The 19,980-nt window shown below is 48.6% G+C and overlaps 1 protein-coding gene across 1 annotated transcript in view; it reads right to left on the reverse strand.

Annotated features, from left to right (window-relative positions):
* Positions 1–19,980, reverse strand: part of LOC144162245 (KICSTOR complex protein SZT2-like) — a gene marked incomplete at its 3' end in the record, with an annotated part of 187,230 nt that overhangs the window by 22,359 nt on the left and 144,891 nt on the right. Inside the window, 10 exon segments of the mRNA XM_077692705.1 lie at positions 599–704; positions 1,099–1,251; positions 2,116–2,242; positions 5,982–6,078; positions 6,618–6,756; positions 8,256–8,460; positions 11,741–12,079; positions 13,307–13,423; positions 15,613–15,744; positions 17,411–17,632. Coding sequence (XP_077548831.1) covers positions 599–704; positions 1,099–1,251; positions 2,116–2,242; positions 5,982–6,078; positions 6,618–6,756; positions 8,256–8,460; positions 11,741–12,079; positions 13,307–13,423; positions 15,613–15,744; positions 17,411–17,632 — 1,637 coding nt within the window.

Genomic DNA, 19,980 nt, shown 5'->3' on the forward strand with positions numbered 1-19,980 from the left:
TGTACATTAGTCAGGTCACAAGTTGCTCATTTGTCTTTCTGATTTGCAATGTGCACTATTCGAACTATTCGATTCGAAATTATTCGACCAAATCGAAATTATTCGACCAAATCACTATTCGCTTCGAATTCGCTTCGAACCTCAAAATCTATATTCGCCCATCCCTACTGTTAACCTTACTTCAGCTCAAATCTTTATCATGCGACATAATTGTCTATGTAGATAAAACAAGAGCTCATGCTCTTCTTCAGGGAAGAGCAAGAGAAATTCACACCTCCTCAATTCACTCCTCACACTGAGGGAATTTTCGAAGAGAGATAAAGTTTTGCGGAGAAGTAAATATAGACTAAATCAAGCCTCTCAAGAAAGAAAGAGGAATGACGTTTTCGAGGTACAAATGACAGACCCTTCCCTAAAAGACTTTCCCACCTAACTGACATGATACTGCGATGAAACATTGATGCAGCTTATTAACTCGACCATCCCTTCGATCAGGGATAAACATCCAGTGCTTGCTTTTTTTTTTTTTTTTAATGTTGAAATGCCGAGCAGGAAAGCAGTGAAAGGGGAAGGGAGGGGGGGGTGTGTGCCTCCTCACCGCAGGTAGAAGACAGCGCCCGAGTTCTCCTTCTCCTGGTAGACAAACATGTTCTTGCGGTTGTTCACCGCAAAGCCCGTCAGCACAGCCCGCAGGGCTTGCAGGCCTGCCAGGGGGAGAGAGGAGACAGAGGAGTTGATTGGCACTTGATTAGTGAAAACGCTCAGTGGAGCTGCATAGGTAGTCAGGGATGTGGCCCATCCAGCCTGGCCAGCTTCTGCCTGGGAAATGCTCTGCCTCGCGGGTGCAGTTTCCGTGACAAAGCAAAATGCAGCACGTTCTTAAAAGTTACGAAGGAAGGAAATTCTGCAGAAATTGAGAGAATTGTCTAGTAATGCCTAGAATTCTTACGCCGCTTGTCTTGAGTGTGGGTTCTTTACAGCGAAATTTTCGGGTTTTTGTAAATCCTGTTATTATGACGTAAAAAATTATGTCGTATAACAAATTATTCAGCGTAACAAATTATGCTGTAGCAAGGAGGGAGGAAAAAAGCAGCTCACCCCGGGAGACCCCCGTGCGTCCTGTGCCCGTGTTGAGCCGCGGGTGGAGCGAGAAGTGGGTGGACCACACGATGCTGCAGTCGAAGGCGCCCGGCTTGAACTTGAGCGTGGCCTCCAGGTAGTCCCCGTGGCCCTCTCCCGAGCCGTCATTGTCTTTTGGGGACAGCGGGAGGGAACGTGAAAAGCGACGCTGGTCACACAGCACGCAACCTCTTATCACTCGTGTCATTTGTTTCACAGTGCTCCAGCAAAGACATGAAAACCCCCTCGAGAGCGTCGCGGCAAAGCAACTTCGCCCTAAACAGCTGTAACTTGAGAAAAAGACATATGCCACACTATAGAAAGGCAAACAGACATTTACACCCAACGTGAACCTTTTACAATCGAGCTAAGTTAATTTAGTGTTGGCAGGGCCACGCTTTCGAGCTGCAGGGATAATCCCAACGCCTGTTCCGTATGTGCTAATAGTTCTCCGGGAACCCATGTGCAAATGACAAAGAGACTGGGGGGGGCTTGTTTGGTTCAAAACCCAACACAGCTTGCTTCACAATCAACGCTCGCAGAAACGCACAGAAGAGGGCACAGCAACTGCCTTCGCGAAGCCAGGCGACCTTGACCTAACAGCCTCCAATCATCATCATCACCACCATCATATTCCCGTCTGTGCTCACTGCAGGACAAAGAAGGCCTCTCCCATGTTCCTCCAACCGCGCCCCGCAACTAAACCGACCTAAAAGATACCACCCCTAGTTACGAATACAACGCGTAGAACTGAGCGAAGAGAGCATTTTACAGTAAAAAAAAAAAAAAAAAATAAACCACAGCTCGTGCAAAAAGTTTTGCACTGCTCGGATTTGACCCAGGGCCGCTTGTGCCCAAGCCGATGGTTCTACCCACTGGGCCACTGAGGAGGCCAAACAGTGTGGTTGTTCTAGCAGTCGATGGTGCTAAACAGTAGACGGTGTTGGGCCTGCTGTAGCCACGGGGGAGCGGAATGTCGCGGAGGCGGGCACGCACCGTAGGTGGACGAGGTGGTGTTGATGGCCTCGACCTCGGTGTCACGGTTCCAGATGTCCTCGGTCGCCTCGGGCACCAGCAGCCGGTTGCACATGTGCGTGTTGTTCAGGTGCTGCAGCAGCAGGATCTGGGCGGCACAAAGTCTTCAGTTTTTCCAGGCTTCTTTTAATTCAGTATAAACCAGAAGCGCTTGACTATCGAAGTTTTCGAAGACGAATAAGGCGGAAAATTGTATTCGAATATCGAATCGAATATCAAATATGAGTGCAGTGTACAAAAATAAGGGGTAACAATACAGTGTAGACCGCTTATAACGTATGTCGCGGGAGCCGCAAAAATCCGCACTATAAGCGGTACCGCACTATAACCAAAACACGCGCGAATTCAACCACATCACCACCTATCTCTCAAGTCAACCTATATTTATTATCACTCAAACGCACAGCACTTAAAAACGAAGGCACGGTCTATATTTCGTATTATTTTTAACATCAGCCGCTGCTGCAGGGCAAAAGCGCAGCCTCACAAACGGCGAGCGCGGCTTTAACTTCCGTTGTATTTGTTTTGAAAGACCATGACTGCGTTTTTAGCGTCTATGAACAGATGCCGCAAGACGTGATAAAAACGCCAGCGGGATTTTTTTTTTTTTTTACCCCACCTTGTGTTTACGATGCCGAAGGCGGCTGCTTATCAGCGCAACGTACTCTTCGGCTTCGCGCGGCTCGAATGTTCAGAAAGGGAAAGAGCGGTGGCTTATCTGCAACAACGTTCTAAAGCGTGAACCGCGTGGTAGATTTGGTATCGCGAAAGCGTGCAGTGCACTGCAGCGCGGATACAACTGGCGTGGTGTGGGCGGCGCGGTAAGAGGCGGCAACATGGCGTCGGCACTGGCCGTGAAGCGGTGCAGGCAGTTCCAGTAAGTCCCAGCGACCGCTTCTAACCGCTCGCTGAAATGCCGCACGGGGCGCAAGCGAAGATGCTCATGCAAGAAAAGAGCTAATAATGTGGGCGAAAAGTGGAATTTAAACTGCCATCCACGCTGCTTGTGAAAGCGCCCATCAAAAAATACCGCGGTGTTAAGCCTAAACATCTCTGGCGCGGCTAGCCGGCTCGGAGCGCTTCGAATCTCCCGCCATTAGGTACGCGTCTCCCCATTGGTGCAAGTCGTCAGGCTCCTCCCACTGCCACGCGAAGAAGCCACCGCGAGCGCGGAATCGTCAAAAAAAAAAAAAAAAGCGCAACGTTGATGTGCACGATTCGTGCGCGAAAACGGGCCATGCGGTTCACGATTAATAAAATCAACTTGCCGCGCGCGGATCTTGTCTGTCGCTATCTTCCGAGGTGCATCAAGCAAGGTCAGTTGTGGTTATCAGTCAGGTTCGCGCGAACTAAAGGGTGCCTTTTTTTTTTTCTTTGGGTGTCTACGTTAGAGGAGGGCAAGGGGTGCACGCTGCGTCAGACGGCCGATTTCATCCTTTCTTTTTTCTTTTGCTACCCTAAAACGATGCCTCAGCTGCGCCGGTCGATCAGCAGACCCGCCGAAAAACCGCACTATAAACGGTATTGTGCTTCGGCCAACCGCATCTTAAGCGGTATGCTTATGCATTGAGTTCTATGGGAGGCAAACCGGTGGTCGCAAAAACCCGCGTTATATCCGGTCCCGCACTATAAGCGGTTACGTTATAAATGGTCTACACTGTAGTTCTATTATTACCCTTCCAAAATAAACTGCTGAAACTGAATATATAATTAGACTTGTCGCAACGCACTCAAATTACAAATTATCGAGCAGAACAAGGAATTAACTGCTCAACATGTTCAGAAAGGGTGCCTTCCCTATGTGCCGTAACATTTATACCGAAAAAAAAAGGAAGAAAAGCTGAAAAGTTTTGAGAGTACAAGCAGTTTATGGATGCGAGAAATTGATTTATTGTTGGTTTAGCACGGCTTGCGACCCTCGCAGGTTGCAAGATACAGTACACGGCCGCTTTCCAGGGCTTCCACAGAATCACAGTAAACCCAGTTTCTAATGCCGCGCCTTGACGTCATGTTTACGAGCACGCTGCATTCGGCAGCGAAGTCACAGCGTCCGCACGATTACACGCGTTATCTGAACGCTGTGCCAGCCCACTTAAATGCACTTCTGTGCAGTGCAGCCATTTAAATGTGGCCGATGGCAAACCGTGCACTGGGGACGCCCTTGCAAACCCAAGCCTCCAAAACTCAAGAAAATGAAAATGATCTCGGTGCGAGGCCATGACAGAGTGGCCAACCTTGTTCCCATAGAAATATGAACACTGCACGGTACCATCTTAACTTCCCTTTTTCCAGTATGAGGCCACAGCGGAGGCAATCATTTTACCTGTAGAAATGGGAACACTGCAAAGTACTATCTTAGCTGCCCTTATCTTCATTTGAGCGAAGCAGGGGCCCAGCTATCAGCAAGCTTACTTTATCTTTTACCAACACAGGAAGCACTGGCAAGGCCCGACCTTTGCACCTGGCAGATAACACAGCTGCTCTAAAGAGATCTTCTGTTGCACCTCTTTTTTTGATGGTGCACGGGTGCTTTTGTTTGGCATGAAAAGCATTTCCATGACATTTTTGACAGTTTGACGGCGCTGCGTTCTGCGCATTCTTTGATGCTTTTCTCACGCAAATGTGTGGTCATGGTTGCACCGTTACGTTGATAACGATAAGCAAGAGCTAGCGCCGTTTCAGCTTGTACTCGGTTCTAACGCGCATAAAATTTTAGTTGCATTTCCCCGGAATAAAAAAAAAGCGCTAGAGTAAATTATGCGTATGCTTGGGAGAATGCGTGTCATGCATTACTTTCTCGGCTTTCCCGGATGAATATTCAGGCATTTTTGAATATTCATTTTTTTTAATCGAATACGCTTTGAATAAGAATATTCCTCTAGTGTGAACCATACCATGCAAAAGTATGTGGGGAGCCTTTATTCTCTACGCCTTGCTTGCACATGTTTTGGCAAGCTGGGAGCCGCCATTTTGGGCAGCCGGCACGTCACGCGAGTCGGCAGCTCTTCGTGACCCCGTGCGACACGCCAAACCGGCTCGCCGTGAACATGTAAGCGAGGGCGCGGGGGGAGGAGGATCAGCTTGTCACCTTCCTTTGAGCCCACCCTCTCCCCAACCCAGAGGACACCTCCTCTCCCCCTGAGCTGACTCGCGGGACGAACGAGCGTTCCACTGGGAGTGGACTTGGCGGTTTGGTCGGAATCGGTTGGCTCGGTAGTGCCTACTCCAAATGCCCCAATGACGGCGAACCCAGTTGGCTCCACGGGACTCTGCTAAGAGACTCTGCTAAGAGACTCTGTCCAGACCAGTCGTAAGGGATGCCTGCCCCGCTCTTGCGGCTGTGATGACGGATATTGCGGTCTGCAAGCGAACGGAGCCACTGTCTCTCCGCAAGTGATAGTCGTGTTGTCTGGTATATGCCCTGTACCTGCCAGGCAATAAAGCCTCACTTTGGATTGCCGGAGTCTATCTACCGCATGTGAGTGCCCGAACTCATGTGCGAGTCTTCGGATTCCGCTGGGGCTAGTGTACAGCGCGTAGCACTTTCTCTAGCGAAGCTAGCCGGGGTCCTCTGCTATTCCGTACGTTAGCCCACAAGTAATGTTTCAAATTGACACCTTCAAGACATGAAAGCCTTCTGTATTGCACCATCAAAGACCTGGTACACATCTTTGTTTGTTTGTACCCTTTCCCTTGTGTTTCGCTGTTATCCCTCTAATAACGTACCAATTCCCCCCGAACTTCCGCCCCAGTTTTCAAGAGCATGCATTTAAGGAAGCAACTTGTTCCCCAAGTCTTCCACCCCCCCACGGGCATATTTCCCCCACCTGGTTGACAATCTTGCACGTGTCTTGAATGAGGCCCACGATGCTCTCAAACACCACCAGGCCCTGCCTCAGTTCTGTGCTCTCCTGCGGCTGTTCCCTGAAAGGAGGAGAAAAGGAGCAGTTAATAAAGGCTGCTGCTGTGCGAATTTTGGTGTCCATACCAATGCATGTGCAGCCCTCTGAAGTTGTCCTCTCGATGTAATGCAGTAAAACGTCGTTACACGAGAAACTTGGGACCCGGGAAACATGCCTCTTGTAACTAAGGTCTCTGACCTTTTCACCTATTTCTATATGTACTTACTTACAGAAGGACCTCCTTCAGTATTTTCATCTATGTAATCCGTACATGACCACAATAAACATTATCCTCATTCTTGTACTTGTATGCAAAGTTGCCAACATGGTGAACATCAGAAAAACCAACCAAACTGGCTTGGTTGGTTTTAACCAAGCCGGCTAAAAACCAACCAAAAAAGTGGGGAAAAAGCAGCAAGAGTGGCAAGCTTTACAGAGTTTACTTGTAAATGAAACGAAGTTGTTTCAAGAGCCATGTCCCCTCTTATTTAACCCAGCGCTGTCTACTTCCTCATGCAGCTTCAAGACGTTCAATCCCACGTAGCAGGAAGAGGCACGCACCGGACGTGGAAGAAGATGTCGACGCGGTCCTGGAAAGGGCACAGGATGAGCCAGAAGGGGGGCAGGTGGGAGCGCTGCGTCTCCAGGGCGTTCATCCAGTCCCGGTCGCTGTCCGACTCGCTGCTGTCCCCGTCGTAGCCTGCCACAACAAAGGGCAAGCGTGCAAAGACGCAATCAAAGACTCGCTGCCTAGCCACACAACGCTGCCTTTTTCTGCCTTGCGCGGCATCCCGATGAGGGGGAACACAGAGGAGGGGGGTGATTCGGTTTGGAGGAAAAGGAAGAGAAAAGGACACGGGGATCATTCATCTCGGTGCTCGAGGAAAACGATGGCACGTCGTTCTACACTGCCAGAGGCTGGTCAGAGTAACTCCATAGGCACCAGTTGCGAAACTCCCCCCTTATGTATCAAGAACTGGTCCATGGTTGGCCCCCCCCCCTGTGCTGGCGGCAAAGAGGGGCTAGCACAGGGCAAATGGACCAGCCTGCCGTCCGTCAGCGGAAAGTTGAAGCGGTACTCAACTGCTTGTGGCTGCTGCCAAAGTCGTGAAAAGAAAATTGTGGAAACGCACGTGAACATGATTTAATGCTTCCAAATTTGAAAAGCAAGCTTTTATTTTATTAGGTTGCGTTGTTAGGTAAATGCCCCGCAAAGTTCAGTTCTTGTCCCCACATAGGGGCCGCTGCACCAATAAACTTGCCCCCCCCCCCCCCCCCCCCCCCCCCCCCCCCGCTTCAACGAACAAGCTGGGGGGCCCACGCCACCCCGCTTCTGAGGCGGAGTTTCGCAACCGGTGTGTTTGGAAGACGTCCGGAGGCTGCTGGATTGTATCCGTCAACCTTTGATGAGTGGAACTGTGCATTCGCCCCTCGTTTTATCCCTCAAGGGGCGCATAGCTCCCACTGAATCTTACAAGTAGCACGCCGTAATTTTTCGTGTCCGCAGTTAAAAATACCAAGAAATTGCCGAGTACGTGCACGTGACCGTGGGTCTTGCGGTGACTGCCCGGCAGTTAACAAAACCAAGGAAATGCCCAGCACTTGTGTCTGCGTGCCTCACGACGACTGTCCAGCGTCCCTTGCGCTCATTTGTCAATCCAAGTATGCCCACTTAGGGAAACAGACCAACATTTCAAGGACTGCCCAGCAGTTAAAAAAAAAAAACAGAGCGCTCATGTGTGCGTGCCTCGTGGCAGCCACCCAGCCTCCCTGGTGCACGTTTGTCAAGCTAATCATACCCCCCTCAAAAAGACTGACCAAGATTTAAAAAAAAAAAAAGACATCGCTAGTGGGAGCACTTGCCTGGAACAAGAAAGACACGTCATAGCGTACGCCCCTCCAAGGTGACATCCAATGATTACCACCTCCAAGAAAATGAAGGAAGCTCACAGTTATAGCAACAATGATGGAGTAAGGCTCGTTGCGGCAGTGAAGAAGAAGCAAGTCAGCTGCAATCGGGGACTTAAACCATCGTAATTGTCGTGAAGGTTGCGTACAGCTTCGCTAACTTCAAGTCTTGAGCATTAGTGTGAGCTTCCTTCTTTTTTTTTGATTTTGGTCATGATTTCCCACCCCCAAGGGAACGATCAGCAACAGAGAGGCGCTTTGTTCTACATCCAGATGTTTGGCCTGACGCACCGTCTTCAGTGTTGCTGATCTGGCCGCCCACCTCGCTGAGCGCATTGGGCGTGGAGCGTGTCGACTCAAACAGGTGCTGCGGCGGCCGGAAGGCCATGCCGTGGCCAAGCGACGAGGCCAGGCTGTCCGTGCGATCCCGGAACGCTCCGTCGGACTGCTCCGTGGCGCTCTCTTCCGCGGGCTCCGCAGAAGCCTCTTGCACCTCCTAGATTGCACAGCGGGGCAACAGCGGGAGAGTAGAGACAACAGACCAGCAGTGAATGAGGAGGGCCTACCATATTTTCCTGCGTGTAACCCACACCAAAAATGCGAAAATTTCAGTGGCAAAGTAGGGGTGCGGATAATATGCGCGGTTTTTCCTTTCGTGCAGCTTCACGGCAATGTGCGTGGTGCCATGAAGCTGCTACGCCATAACACTGACCAAGCTCTCCATGGCAGCAATTGGACAAAGCATACATGGACAACGAAGAAAAAACAAGGACGAAACAAGAAAAAAAAACACAAACAACATGGATGGAACCGAGGATGACCTTGTGTACAACAGTGAGGACTGCAGCTCAAGTGATAACTCTAGCTAGAGCAGTGACACTGAGAGAATTGTGAGTTTTGCCTTGCAATCTGTGTATTTTACTTGCTAAGGATACACTTTTTCTATGTACATTGTATGTGAGGGGTTGCTTGAGCAGTAGCTTTGGTGCAGCCTTTCCTGTATCGAATGTGCAGGCAATATGCGAGGATTTTTTTGGTTCTTTTCCAGCAGGCTGAAAGTGGCGGTGCGGATTATATGCAGGGGTGGGTTATACGCGTGAAAATATGGCAGTTGTGCATGTGTCAGTGTCAACCCATCAAAATTAGTGACACGTTCCCCATTAGTGCTTCCAAGGTATGTGAAGCGTGATCAGTTGGCATGGGACACGCTGTCATTTTCACCTAGAGTGAAAGAAGTTTTCTGTGACCACTGAATCATCTTCAAGTGTACACCTGTCAACCATTTGAAGCCTTTGCACGACCATCAACATCAATCTTTTGCCGTAAAAACCTCTACTATATCAAATCCAAACAGGCTGAACGAGAACTGCAGCTTGGCAATTTCAAGATGGGCCTCGTCAAGTGTCAGATGCGTAACACCACATAACATGGCGCACAGAACGCGTTGCAGAGGGGACAACCTTGTTTGCGGCGATTAGACAAAACCACCTTCCCCAAGGAGACACCGGGTACAGCGTAGAGAGGTGTCGCTTCTTATTATTTTCTTTCCAAAAACTGAACTGTAGACACACCGTGAAGCAGCCATATTCAATTTCCAGCACTACAGGTGTCGCTTGCGCAAAGAGGTTGCCGACATAATTTGCGAGGCAAGCACTGCTCAATCATACGTCTCTGCATTAACAGTGCTTGTCCCAAAAGGTAGCCAATTCGTCTCGCTGCAAATGGACCAAATGGATATGCTGCGACCAGCAGTAGCATATTTACTCGATTTAGTACCTTTTAAAAGATGCACAATACAGAAGTCCAAGTTACCTTAGACGCAAAGATTTACACCACAGCCCGCCAAGCACTTGCTCATCCAAACGAACAAAGCAGCACGCAGTTAACACTGTAGCTCCTAGTATCCACGGCCGTCATTATGTTGTTATTACCTCTATTAGGCTTGTGTTTCGCTTCAAATATGCCACTTCTTTTGCAGATGTATGGCTAGACTTTGATAACTCTCAGCTCCCCCATTACAGCCACGAACGACGTCTTTTTAATTAAAAAAAAAACGCAAGAAATACTGAAAAACTTTCAAATTTGGCGCTACAGCGACACGATACGGGCAGGGGTGACGTGATATGGGGCAACACTAAAAAGGAAATTCTCAGTGAGTTTACTGCGCATTAGCATTGAAGTAATACGAGCAGAACTCGATGTCCCTCTACAATCGCTCGGTCATGTTTCTTGGCGGTAGCTTGGGTAGGCGGCCGTCAATCACGCAAACAAGATTCTGTGACGTCATGGAGACGTTTCCGGAATGTGCTTAGTCTGTTTTCCCAAGTACAGTCTACGCTCGTTATAGTAGACCCAGCAACAACGGACTTTCTGTTACAACAGACCATTTATGTTGGTTTGTTTGGTCCCCATGCATTTAAATGGAGTCCACTCCGCTCATAACGGACCCGCCTAGACCAGACTATCGGCTACAACAGACTAAATTTTAGGCAAAAATTGTTTCGACTGAATCTTTATAGTGGACTTCAGCGATGCCGGCACCCGATGTGCTTTTTCTTTGTTTATTTTTGCAAGAAAACTGTTATGTCTGGCAACATTGCTGGCAGCCGGGTCGTTGGCACAGCCAAGCCAAGCCAGTGCCAGTGGCTTTTTTTTGTGCGACCAGCGGCATGAGCGGCAGGGTAGCTGATTTCACTGTCGGATAAATTAAGCGTTATTAATGCTGTCAAACATGGGTGAAAAACTGTCGACATCGCCAGAAGTACAGGCCTGTCTAAGCAGGTCCGCTCTACCGTCAAGAACAAGGCCGTTGCCGATAAATGCGACTCTGGTGAGATTGAAAACAGGGCTATCAAATACTCGAAGTGGTGCACTTAGAGGCGAGTCTGCCCTCGTCAGTCTTTTTATGTAATAAAAAACTCGGGTCGGGTTAAGTGAAGTTCGGGTTTTATTTCCACGCATGCATCGTTCCCGTTCCGTTTGGTGAAAAAGGCAAGAAATGCCTCAAGTAGGGGGGTAGTTCCCCATCCATTGTGTGCAATCTGCCGGTAACCGTGCGCAGTCCAACTGGTCTTACTTTCAATTTCACAGCTGTCCGTCATCAGATTATTTCATGACAGCTGTTTCAATGACCAGACTAAAATCGCTAAAAATGTAAGCTGCCTTGAGGGAACGTCAGGCAGCGATCCAATTTGTTGACAAACGGTTTCAGGGAAAACCTGCCTCGTCGTGAAGGGATTTAAAAGAGCCTAGCTAATTCTGATGGCCACGACTGATGTTTTATAGCCGGTTAATAATTGCGCCTAGTTATACTCTTGCTTTATTTGCTCAGCTTACCATGCGTCTTTACACGGTTGACCGCATGTGCTAGGCCTTTTCCACGTGCCGGTGCTAAGCTTTGGAAACAATGTTTAGGCGATTCTTTGCCCTCGCGCGAACACTGTGCAGAGGTGCTGCAGGCGTGTAGAAAGAATAAAGTGTATGCACTATGTATATGCAATATTGGTCAAAGTACCCACTTTAGCGCTCATACCCCCCGCCTTCCCCGGTCGGATACTGCATACTTCGGCTACAGCAGACATATTTTTCCTGATCAAGAGGGTCCGTTGTAACGGGTGTAGACCGTAACTCGATCACTTGTTTGAAGTTTGCGATAAAATTTGTATCATTGTTATCAGGACAACGCAGACTTTTTAATGAACAAAACTTGTGTTTTGTCTTCACAACCCACCCATGCAAGAATCACATCTCCCGAAAATCTTCACCGCCAAGCACACCTGATCAGGCGCCTTCTGCAGCTCCTGGACAATCGTCTCCGTCGACACATTGGTCGTCGGGTCGGTGCCGTTCGCCTCGGCATTCCCCTTGGCTGCCTCCTCTTCTTCCTGGAGCTGCCGCCTCAGGTCGAGCAGCTCCGACGGACACGACACCCCCGGAGTCCGGGCCTCCGGTGGCTTCGGCTCCTCCGACTCCGCGGTGTCCAGCGGCAGGGACGATGCACGCTCCAGCCGGTGCTCGGAACTCTTGGTCCGTGAGCCTTTGCCCGCGTGCCGGCGCCACGCACGGAACGACGTCTGCTGCACCGCTCCGTCGCCGGACTCGTCTTCGTCGGACAACTGCAGTTTGCGGGGTTTCTTAACTGCCTTGCACCAGAATTGCATCCGTCTATCGGGTCACACCGACAAAGAGTTGCACGCGCTCTCTCTCTTGCAGTTTTGTTCTAATGTAGGACACTGGAAAAATTCACACTGAAAGTGGCTGCTAAGACGACTCTCTATCATTACACCAAGTTTCAATTACTCATCATAATTAGCTCTCAGTGAAGTTGTGAGCATCACAATATTCCTGTCTGCTACCAATACATGGCTGGCTGCGAAGGGAGTAAGTAGGGTTACAGAATTCGGCTGTAACTCTTGAAAACTATCCCGAAACAAATTATACAAAAACTAATTTAGAATGAATCCTAAGGAAATTGCGTGTGTCTTTATTCAATCAATACGAGTCACCATACATAAATCAATAATAGTTATCAACCAATACAGCTTTGCTCGTCATCCATCTTGAGAGTAGAGCAAAAGCTCTAAATATTTTAGAATTTTACTCTCTCATTTTTGCCTTCTCACTACCGCGGCTTGTGAACACGATGTTCCTCCCTGCTTTTTTGTCGCTCATGAACTGCCAGTGCACAAGATCAAACAAGCCCACAAAACTTCGGCCAATTCCTCAATGCACTCGGTCCATCAAAAGCTACCCGTTTTCTTTACAGAATGAAGACAAGACAACGTGTTGGAGAAACTGGACATTCAGCTTATGCAAGATAACAAAATCATAAGGTTTGAGATACACTGTGGAAAATTATTCCTGCACGCCAATCCCACATCGTAAGAACCTCAGCATGGCTTAGATCAACACAAACAACACTTCAGAAATTAGTAACCTTCAACTGATAATAACACACAGAGATGCTCATGACCCCATCTTGACACCGACATAAACAAGTCGACAAACGCAAACGACTACAGGACAGATTTTCAACGAAACTCAAACGCAACTACTACTACACTCACTGCGCCAGTACCACCAGCAAGCAACTAGCAAGCAACAAGCTAGCCGCACTGCTACATACCAGCAAACCACCAGCTGCCTCCCAGCACCGTTCTACCAGCAGTCACCAAACGTGCGGGGCGGACAAGCGCGACAGACAGACATCATGGCTGCACTTTCCAACAAGGGGAAAAAAAAAAAAAAAAAAAAAAAGACTCCTCAAAGCTTGACACCTTGCAACATCTACTTGAGGACACTGCATGCTGGACTTGACGGGTGTTCCAACCCCTCAATCTCACTTTGGAATCGGAGCCAGTGGCCTGCTCACACAAGACCCTCATATCCGTGGCTTCAGCGGAGAGCCCTGCCTTTTGGATCGGCAGTGAGACAGTCCTTCCCAACGTCTTCCTGGTCGGCTGCGTTGACAAAACCAGACCGACACTTCGGGTTGGCTCGACACTTTCACGTCAAGCACTTGTCTCACAGTTCTTTGTTTCTTTCTTCGGATTGTGGTCAGGCTGGGGATCTCAGAAAGGGCTAGAAAAACAGCACAATGATAAAGGAATAGAAAATGACACCCGAAACGGACCGAAAACGGACCGAAACGGACTGATCCTTCAGTTATGCATCCTGCCCTAGAACAACCTAGGGTATGGTGCTCGTAAGTGATGCAAATAGACCTCGCAGGAAATGGTAAAGAACCTGCACTTTGTCGCCCTTGGGGCAGAGAAAATGACATCCAAAAGAGACTGAATGCATGAGGCCCTTTCATTGATCAATTCTTAACCTCGACTTGAACCACTGTGGGCATGGTGTCAATAACTGATAAATTGATAATGCCAATAGACCACACAGGAAATGCTAAGAAACCTGCATTTTGTTTCCTTTGCTGTCATGGTCTTGAGGCGGTCTGTCATGTCTGTCATAGTCCTGGTCTGTCATGGTCTTGACTTTGAAAATGACACCCATGAAACTTTTCTTCCGCTCTCCCTGATGACACCACCAGAGGGTTATGAAATGCTGAAAATCCACTCGTAAAATCCTGCTTGCAAATACCATTCCACATATCAGCTTATTTACACCTTGGGCCTTGGTCAGAGCCTCTCAATTGCAATAGATATCACAGTCAGGTAAAGGCATTCCCCAGGCACTGCCTTTGTGCCCACTACTGTTCACCACAAATTATGCGACTCTTTATGCGATCATGCTTCCGGCTGCCTGTGCCATGGACGTTGCCGACTTTCTTCTGCATTACACAACCTTACATCACACTCGCTTGTGGATCGTGGCCACTCCCTCATCTCATGAGCTATTGACAATCATTTTTGATCCTGTTCTGTCAGGCATAAAATGACGGCCGCTATCCCCCTCAAACAAATGGACTCACTGAAAGGCTCAACAAGATGCTTGTTGATATATTAACCACCCATGTGTCGCCCAATCACAGCGGCTGGGATGCTCCACCCAAAGTTTTCTTGCAATTCTTCGCACTCTAACGCTGCCGGTTACTTTCCGTTTTACCTTATATTTGGTCGAAAGCCAAGTTGGCCTATGTGCATACAGTTTTCCACCCGAGTCAGCTGCTTTGTCTACAAACTACACAACATCATTGCACAAGCTGATGTAACCTGTCAAGCGGCGTCATAGGCAGTCCAAAAGTCTCTGTACAATAACCGACATCGTCTAGCCCATTTGTCTACTGGCTCCTATGGTGCCTACGGAAAGTTTCAGTTTTGTACAAATTGCATATATATATATATATATATATATATATATATATATATATATATATATATATATATATATATATATATATATATATATATATATATATATATATATATACATATGTATTTAGCTGTGCCGTTACATAACGTATCTGTGTTACCTAGTGCCAATATGGAGCATTTGGACTATACGGACCAATTAAGCCTTTCTTGCTTATTCCACTGCCAAGGAAAGAAGGTGAGGTTGGAAACCGGTGAAAATGGTTAGTTAAAAGACTCTAGAATGCAACAGGTTTGTTAAACACAGTACTTCAGATACGGCTGTAATATTTTACATGGACATTCTTTGAGGTTTGACGGCTGGAAATAAAATTAATGCAGACATTGAATTTTTGGCAAAATATGGCAAACTTTTGCTTCTCAAGAGAGGTGTTCTCCCCCTTAATAATTAGATGTTGCATCCAGCTAGAACTAAAAATTTTGGCGGCACTATAATCATGCATATAGAGCAATTTGCTCTGGTGCCATTCAACTTGGCTACATATAAAACATCGTATAATCCCCTCGCTTCTTTCCAGGTACAGAATCACACACCTGTATTGTTCCCCCCCCTTCCCCCCTTTCTTCCTTCCCGATTGATCAGTTATTGCCACTGCAAGTGGCAACGGGATAGCCATTACAAGTGTTAAGCATATGGCAATGTTATTAGAGCAAATCTTTCATGTATTGCAACACTATGGTGCAGGATTTAGAGGTGGGTAAGTCGGCTGTCAGCAGAAACAAGGTCCAGAACCCATTTCCTGGCCGTTTTTTTTTTTCAAAACCACAACGATGGCCACTAAGGCGGCAATACCAAAGCGGCACGACCAACCACTCACGCCCAGGGGTGGCACCAGCGAGCCGAAGGGCCGGCGCACAATCTTGGAGTCCTTGTCGTCAAGGACAACGCAGTAGTGGTCCTTGTCCACCTGCTCGAGCCGGTATCCCGGCAGGGTGAGCTGCTTGAACTCCTGCGCAGGACACCACAAGCGTGAGTAAGGGTCAGTGGATGGCAGAAACCTCTGTTCAAGGATTACCTCCCTTTGCAAATCTCTGCACTCCTCGAAACTCTCTCAACTCCTGCAACGTACCGCATTTACTCGAACTTAACGCATTGCCGATCCAAACGTGCACATGGGCTCCTACGAGCAGAAAATTGGCGTTCGTCAGCTAGGATACAACTCTAGTCCTTTCAAGCCTCGCAAAGTAATCAAAGCCACAGTCACTGCCATTACCAAATGATGAAAGAAATAGATATATGTACACTATCTAACCATGTGTGTGATGTGTACTTTACACAGCTTCACTGCTCGCTAGATTCTGGAAGTTCCTGTGTGGGGTCAAGCCCACCACTTCATGTACCCACCCAGCAGCGCCACCTACTTTGTAATTTCAAACACTCCTCCTATTGTTTTGAGCAACTGCTACAAGTCCCACTGTTCAGCCCCAGTGGTATAACGGGTAAAACGACGGGCTTTGGCACGAAGATCTTGAGTTCGAGCTCCAGCAGAACGTAAATTTTTGCAAAGCCCTGTGATTTCTTCTTTTTTTCTTTTCCTTTTAAAATATTCTCTTAGCTCAACTCTACGTGTTCTTTTCGTAAATAAAAGTGGTTTGGTATATCTTAAGTCAGTTCAGAGGTCGGACGCAGCATATCAACACGTCTAGAATTGACGCTCCGCATTATACCGGAAGTGCCTGGCTCGTGCCCATCTCGAAACGAAATATCACTCGCTGCTCATCCAGTTTCATAGAGTGAAATGGTTACTCATTTTTAAAACGAAGCTTTCTATGCGTCACTGATTTCTCCGTCAGCGCTGAAGACGCACTGGAGGAAAGTCAACTTCCTTCGATGATAATTGTATGTAGACTGGGGAGGGGAGAAAAAAAAAAGACGCTTCTTGTGGTCGGAATCAAATCTTAGTCCCTCACATTACGAACCCAATGTTTATCTGGTGGTGCAATTCTGGCAGAGTCAAAGCAGTTTTGAATTTGGAGAGGCGTGCATGGACGTGCAAACTTGGACAGAAAAATTATGCACCCCTCCGTCTAACAACGACGACGGTTGAATGCGAACCTTTCTTCGTGCAAAATCAATCGGTGGAGTCAAAGTCAAAGCCACCGCGATCAGAAGTCCAAACTGTGTGCGAGTAAAAGTCAATGCTCAATGAGTCAAAGTCCCAACTGTTGTGTCGTGGGCGACGGCGAGCGACCTCAGCAGCGACGGGAGCAAAGGCGCACCGCGCCGGCCCGCACACAACGCAGAAGAAAGAGTGCTGCCTGCCTCACTCTTTGAACCCCAGGCAAAGAATGATTGATGACGGCACAACCAGGCATGCATACGCACGTGATTGGAGCATTCCCATCATGTGTGTCCCACCGCAACGACATCTAGTTACAACCTAGTTACAACACAAGCGCACACAGTGCGCGGGCGCTCCACCAGAGGGAGCCACATACTCCACACCAACCATCTGTGAGTCAAAGTCTAAACTCCAATGGCAATCCGAGGAATCCCTCACGAGAAAGCTTCGTGTTCAACCACCGTCGTCGTTAGACGGAGGGTATATAATTTTTCTTTTCAGACAAGGTACACATGCCATACTCCACAAGAGGAAAGCACAAAGGGCCTCCTACCTGGAGGAACTTTCCAAAGCTCTGCTCGGGCCCGAAGACGAACTGCAGGGGCACCTGCTGCACCTGGCAGCCGGGGGCACCTGTGGTGGCGTGCAGCCGGGTGGTGCTGCGTGCCTGTGCCGTGGCCCGCACGTGCTCTGCCACCATATGCAGCACCTCGGCTGTCAGCGGGAAGCTGCTCAGGGCCGCCGATGCCACCTCGTCACGCAACATCCACTTGAGCTGCAACAAGCAGCATGAACAGCGGATGGCACAGTTCACAGCCTTTGGGGCAGCCTGCCTATCAGCGAGTGGGTCACCCCTTCTCCTATTCCGGAACTAGGGCGACAAGACATTTTGTTTCGGAGATTCACCCAGGGCACCACACGTTCTTGCTTTAGGGAAGTCCCAAGTTTCATTCTTGTGGTTAGAAGAAATTTAAATTATGCGTACCGTATTTACACGATTGTAAGTCGACTCATATGTCCGTCGACCCCGAAAAACTGCATCTCTGAAAAAAAAAAAAAATGCGAGCGCCGCCTAGAAAATCGCATCACAAAGAGAAGCGCTTCCGTCAACCCACACGGCAGCTCTACCATCAATGATCGATGCTCCCACAAGAGACATGCGCTCACGGTATGCGCGGTAGATGTTAAAAAACAAAAGCTTTTCTACAGTGAAATCTCGATATAACGAACTTCAGGGGACCGCGGAAAATTGCTCGTTATTCTGAAAGGTCGTTGTAGCGAAAATCGCAATATATAAGACAATAAATAACATTTCAATGCCTTAAACGACCTACCTGTAGAGCTGTGCATCCTTGAAATCATTTTTCCGAAAAAAATGCACAAGTTATCAGGAAACAATGTACGTTTATTAAGAGTAGTTGGCAATTTTCTTCTGGCGCGTGCAGCACAAGCTTCCTAGCACGAAGTACTCTAAGTCTTCCATATTCCTGTGGACCGATTCCTTGACCGCGCGGTTTTCCCAGGAAATGTGCAATTTTAGTACGCTGTCCGGCACATCCGCAGTCGTCACGTGCTAGTCGCAGTCCTCGAGTGCTGCCGCGGCACCCTCAGAGGCATCGTCGTTCATATCGTCCTCACTGCCTTCTCCACCCTGAACGCTCATGTTCTGAAGATTGTCCGTGAAGATCCAGCAAGCAACCCGAGCAGCGGCGGAAAGTAGAAAAACTCGAGGTGGGGCGCGAGTAGCGCAGCCGCGGGTTTCTGGACGGAGGAGTCCACTCATGCTTCATTTTTTTCCCCTTCTCCTCACCTGATGTTTCCTCTCTCTCGCATCGGCTCGCGCATTCCACAGAGCAAGTTGCAAGACGTCCTCTTCTGCGCAGCGCTTTGCCGTGTCGTCTGCTAGCATACGGCTCCGGTTGCCGCGATTGTTTAACGGAAATCTAAGAATCTCCGGCGTTGAAAATATGAGATCGTTGTACAGAGGCGTTGTTAACATGGCACGAAACTAAATAAAACGACCGTTATTTTGAAAAGTTCGCTATTCTGAAGTACGTAGTAGTGAAATAATTTTACATTAAAACTATAAGCAGTCGACGTAGGATTTATTAAATGCTCGTTATTCTGAAAAGTTCATTAATGTGGTGTTCGTTGTACCGAGGTTTGACTGTATAAGCATCCGGAATAACCCTGCGCCGTGGGTTGAGCGGGAAGAACACATTCGCTGCAAGATGACAGCCATTGAAGCAACCAGCAGCGGCCACTGCCGTGCAATACCAAAACAAACAACATGGCGGCTGACGGAAGCGGCCGCGTGCGATTTACTTTTGAGTGACTCACCTCCCACCATCGCGATCAGAAGTGGGGCCCTTCGATTTAGTCTCGGACTCACCGCGGCTCCCCAAGCAGCAGTCCAGCGTTCGATTCTCCCATGTATTCCTATGGCTTCGGGGAATCCTCGGACTATCCGCGGTGAGTCCGTGAGTGTAAATCGAAGAGCCCCAGTGTACTGAACAATGTGATATGATTTGGGCTATGTTAGCACCGCGCACTGGATCAAGGGATTCGCTAATACTCATTTTGTTTATTCGAGACGAATAAAACGCTTCTTGATGCGTTTTTGCATGCAATTCGTGCACGTCAGCATTGCGCGGGCGACTTTTGCTTCTACTGCTTTTAAGCGTTTTAAGTTCTACCTCGGTATGACGCATGACGAGGGCGGCAGTGGGAGGAGCCTGACGACTTGCCCCAATGGGGAGGCGCGCTCGGGACAGCCGGCTGGCGCCACCGGAGATGTTTAGGCTTACCATGGTGGCGGATATTTGATTGGCGCTTTCCCTAGCAGCGCGGATGATGCTTTATAGTGTTGTTTTCGACCACATTATCAGCTCCTTTCCTGCACAAACGTCTTCGTTTGTGCCTTCAGTGATATCTTAAAGAGCGGTTAGAAGCAGTCGCTGGAGCTACGCGCACCTCTTCACCGCTTGTGACGCCGCCATGTTGCTGCCGCCAATCGCGTAGCGCCCAGCATGCGGGTGGTATTCGCGGCAGCGTCAGCGCGGCGAATTTTCGCGAGCAGAAAACGCCCCATGCGGTTCACACTTTAGACCATAACCATGGGAA

The sequence above is a fragment of the Haemaphysalis longicornis genome, unplaced genomic scaffold (genome assembly GCF_048455015.1).
Source record: "Haemaphysalis longicornis isolate Haplotype H1 unplaced genomic scaffold, Haemaphysalis longicornis Haplotype H1 scaffold_12, whole genome shotgun sequence".
NCBI classification, from domain to species: Eukaryota; Metazoa; Arthropoda; class Arachnida; order Ixodida; family Ixodidae; genus Haemaphysalis; species Haemaphysalis longicornis.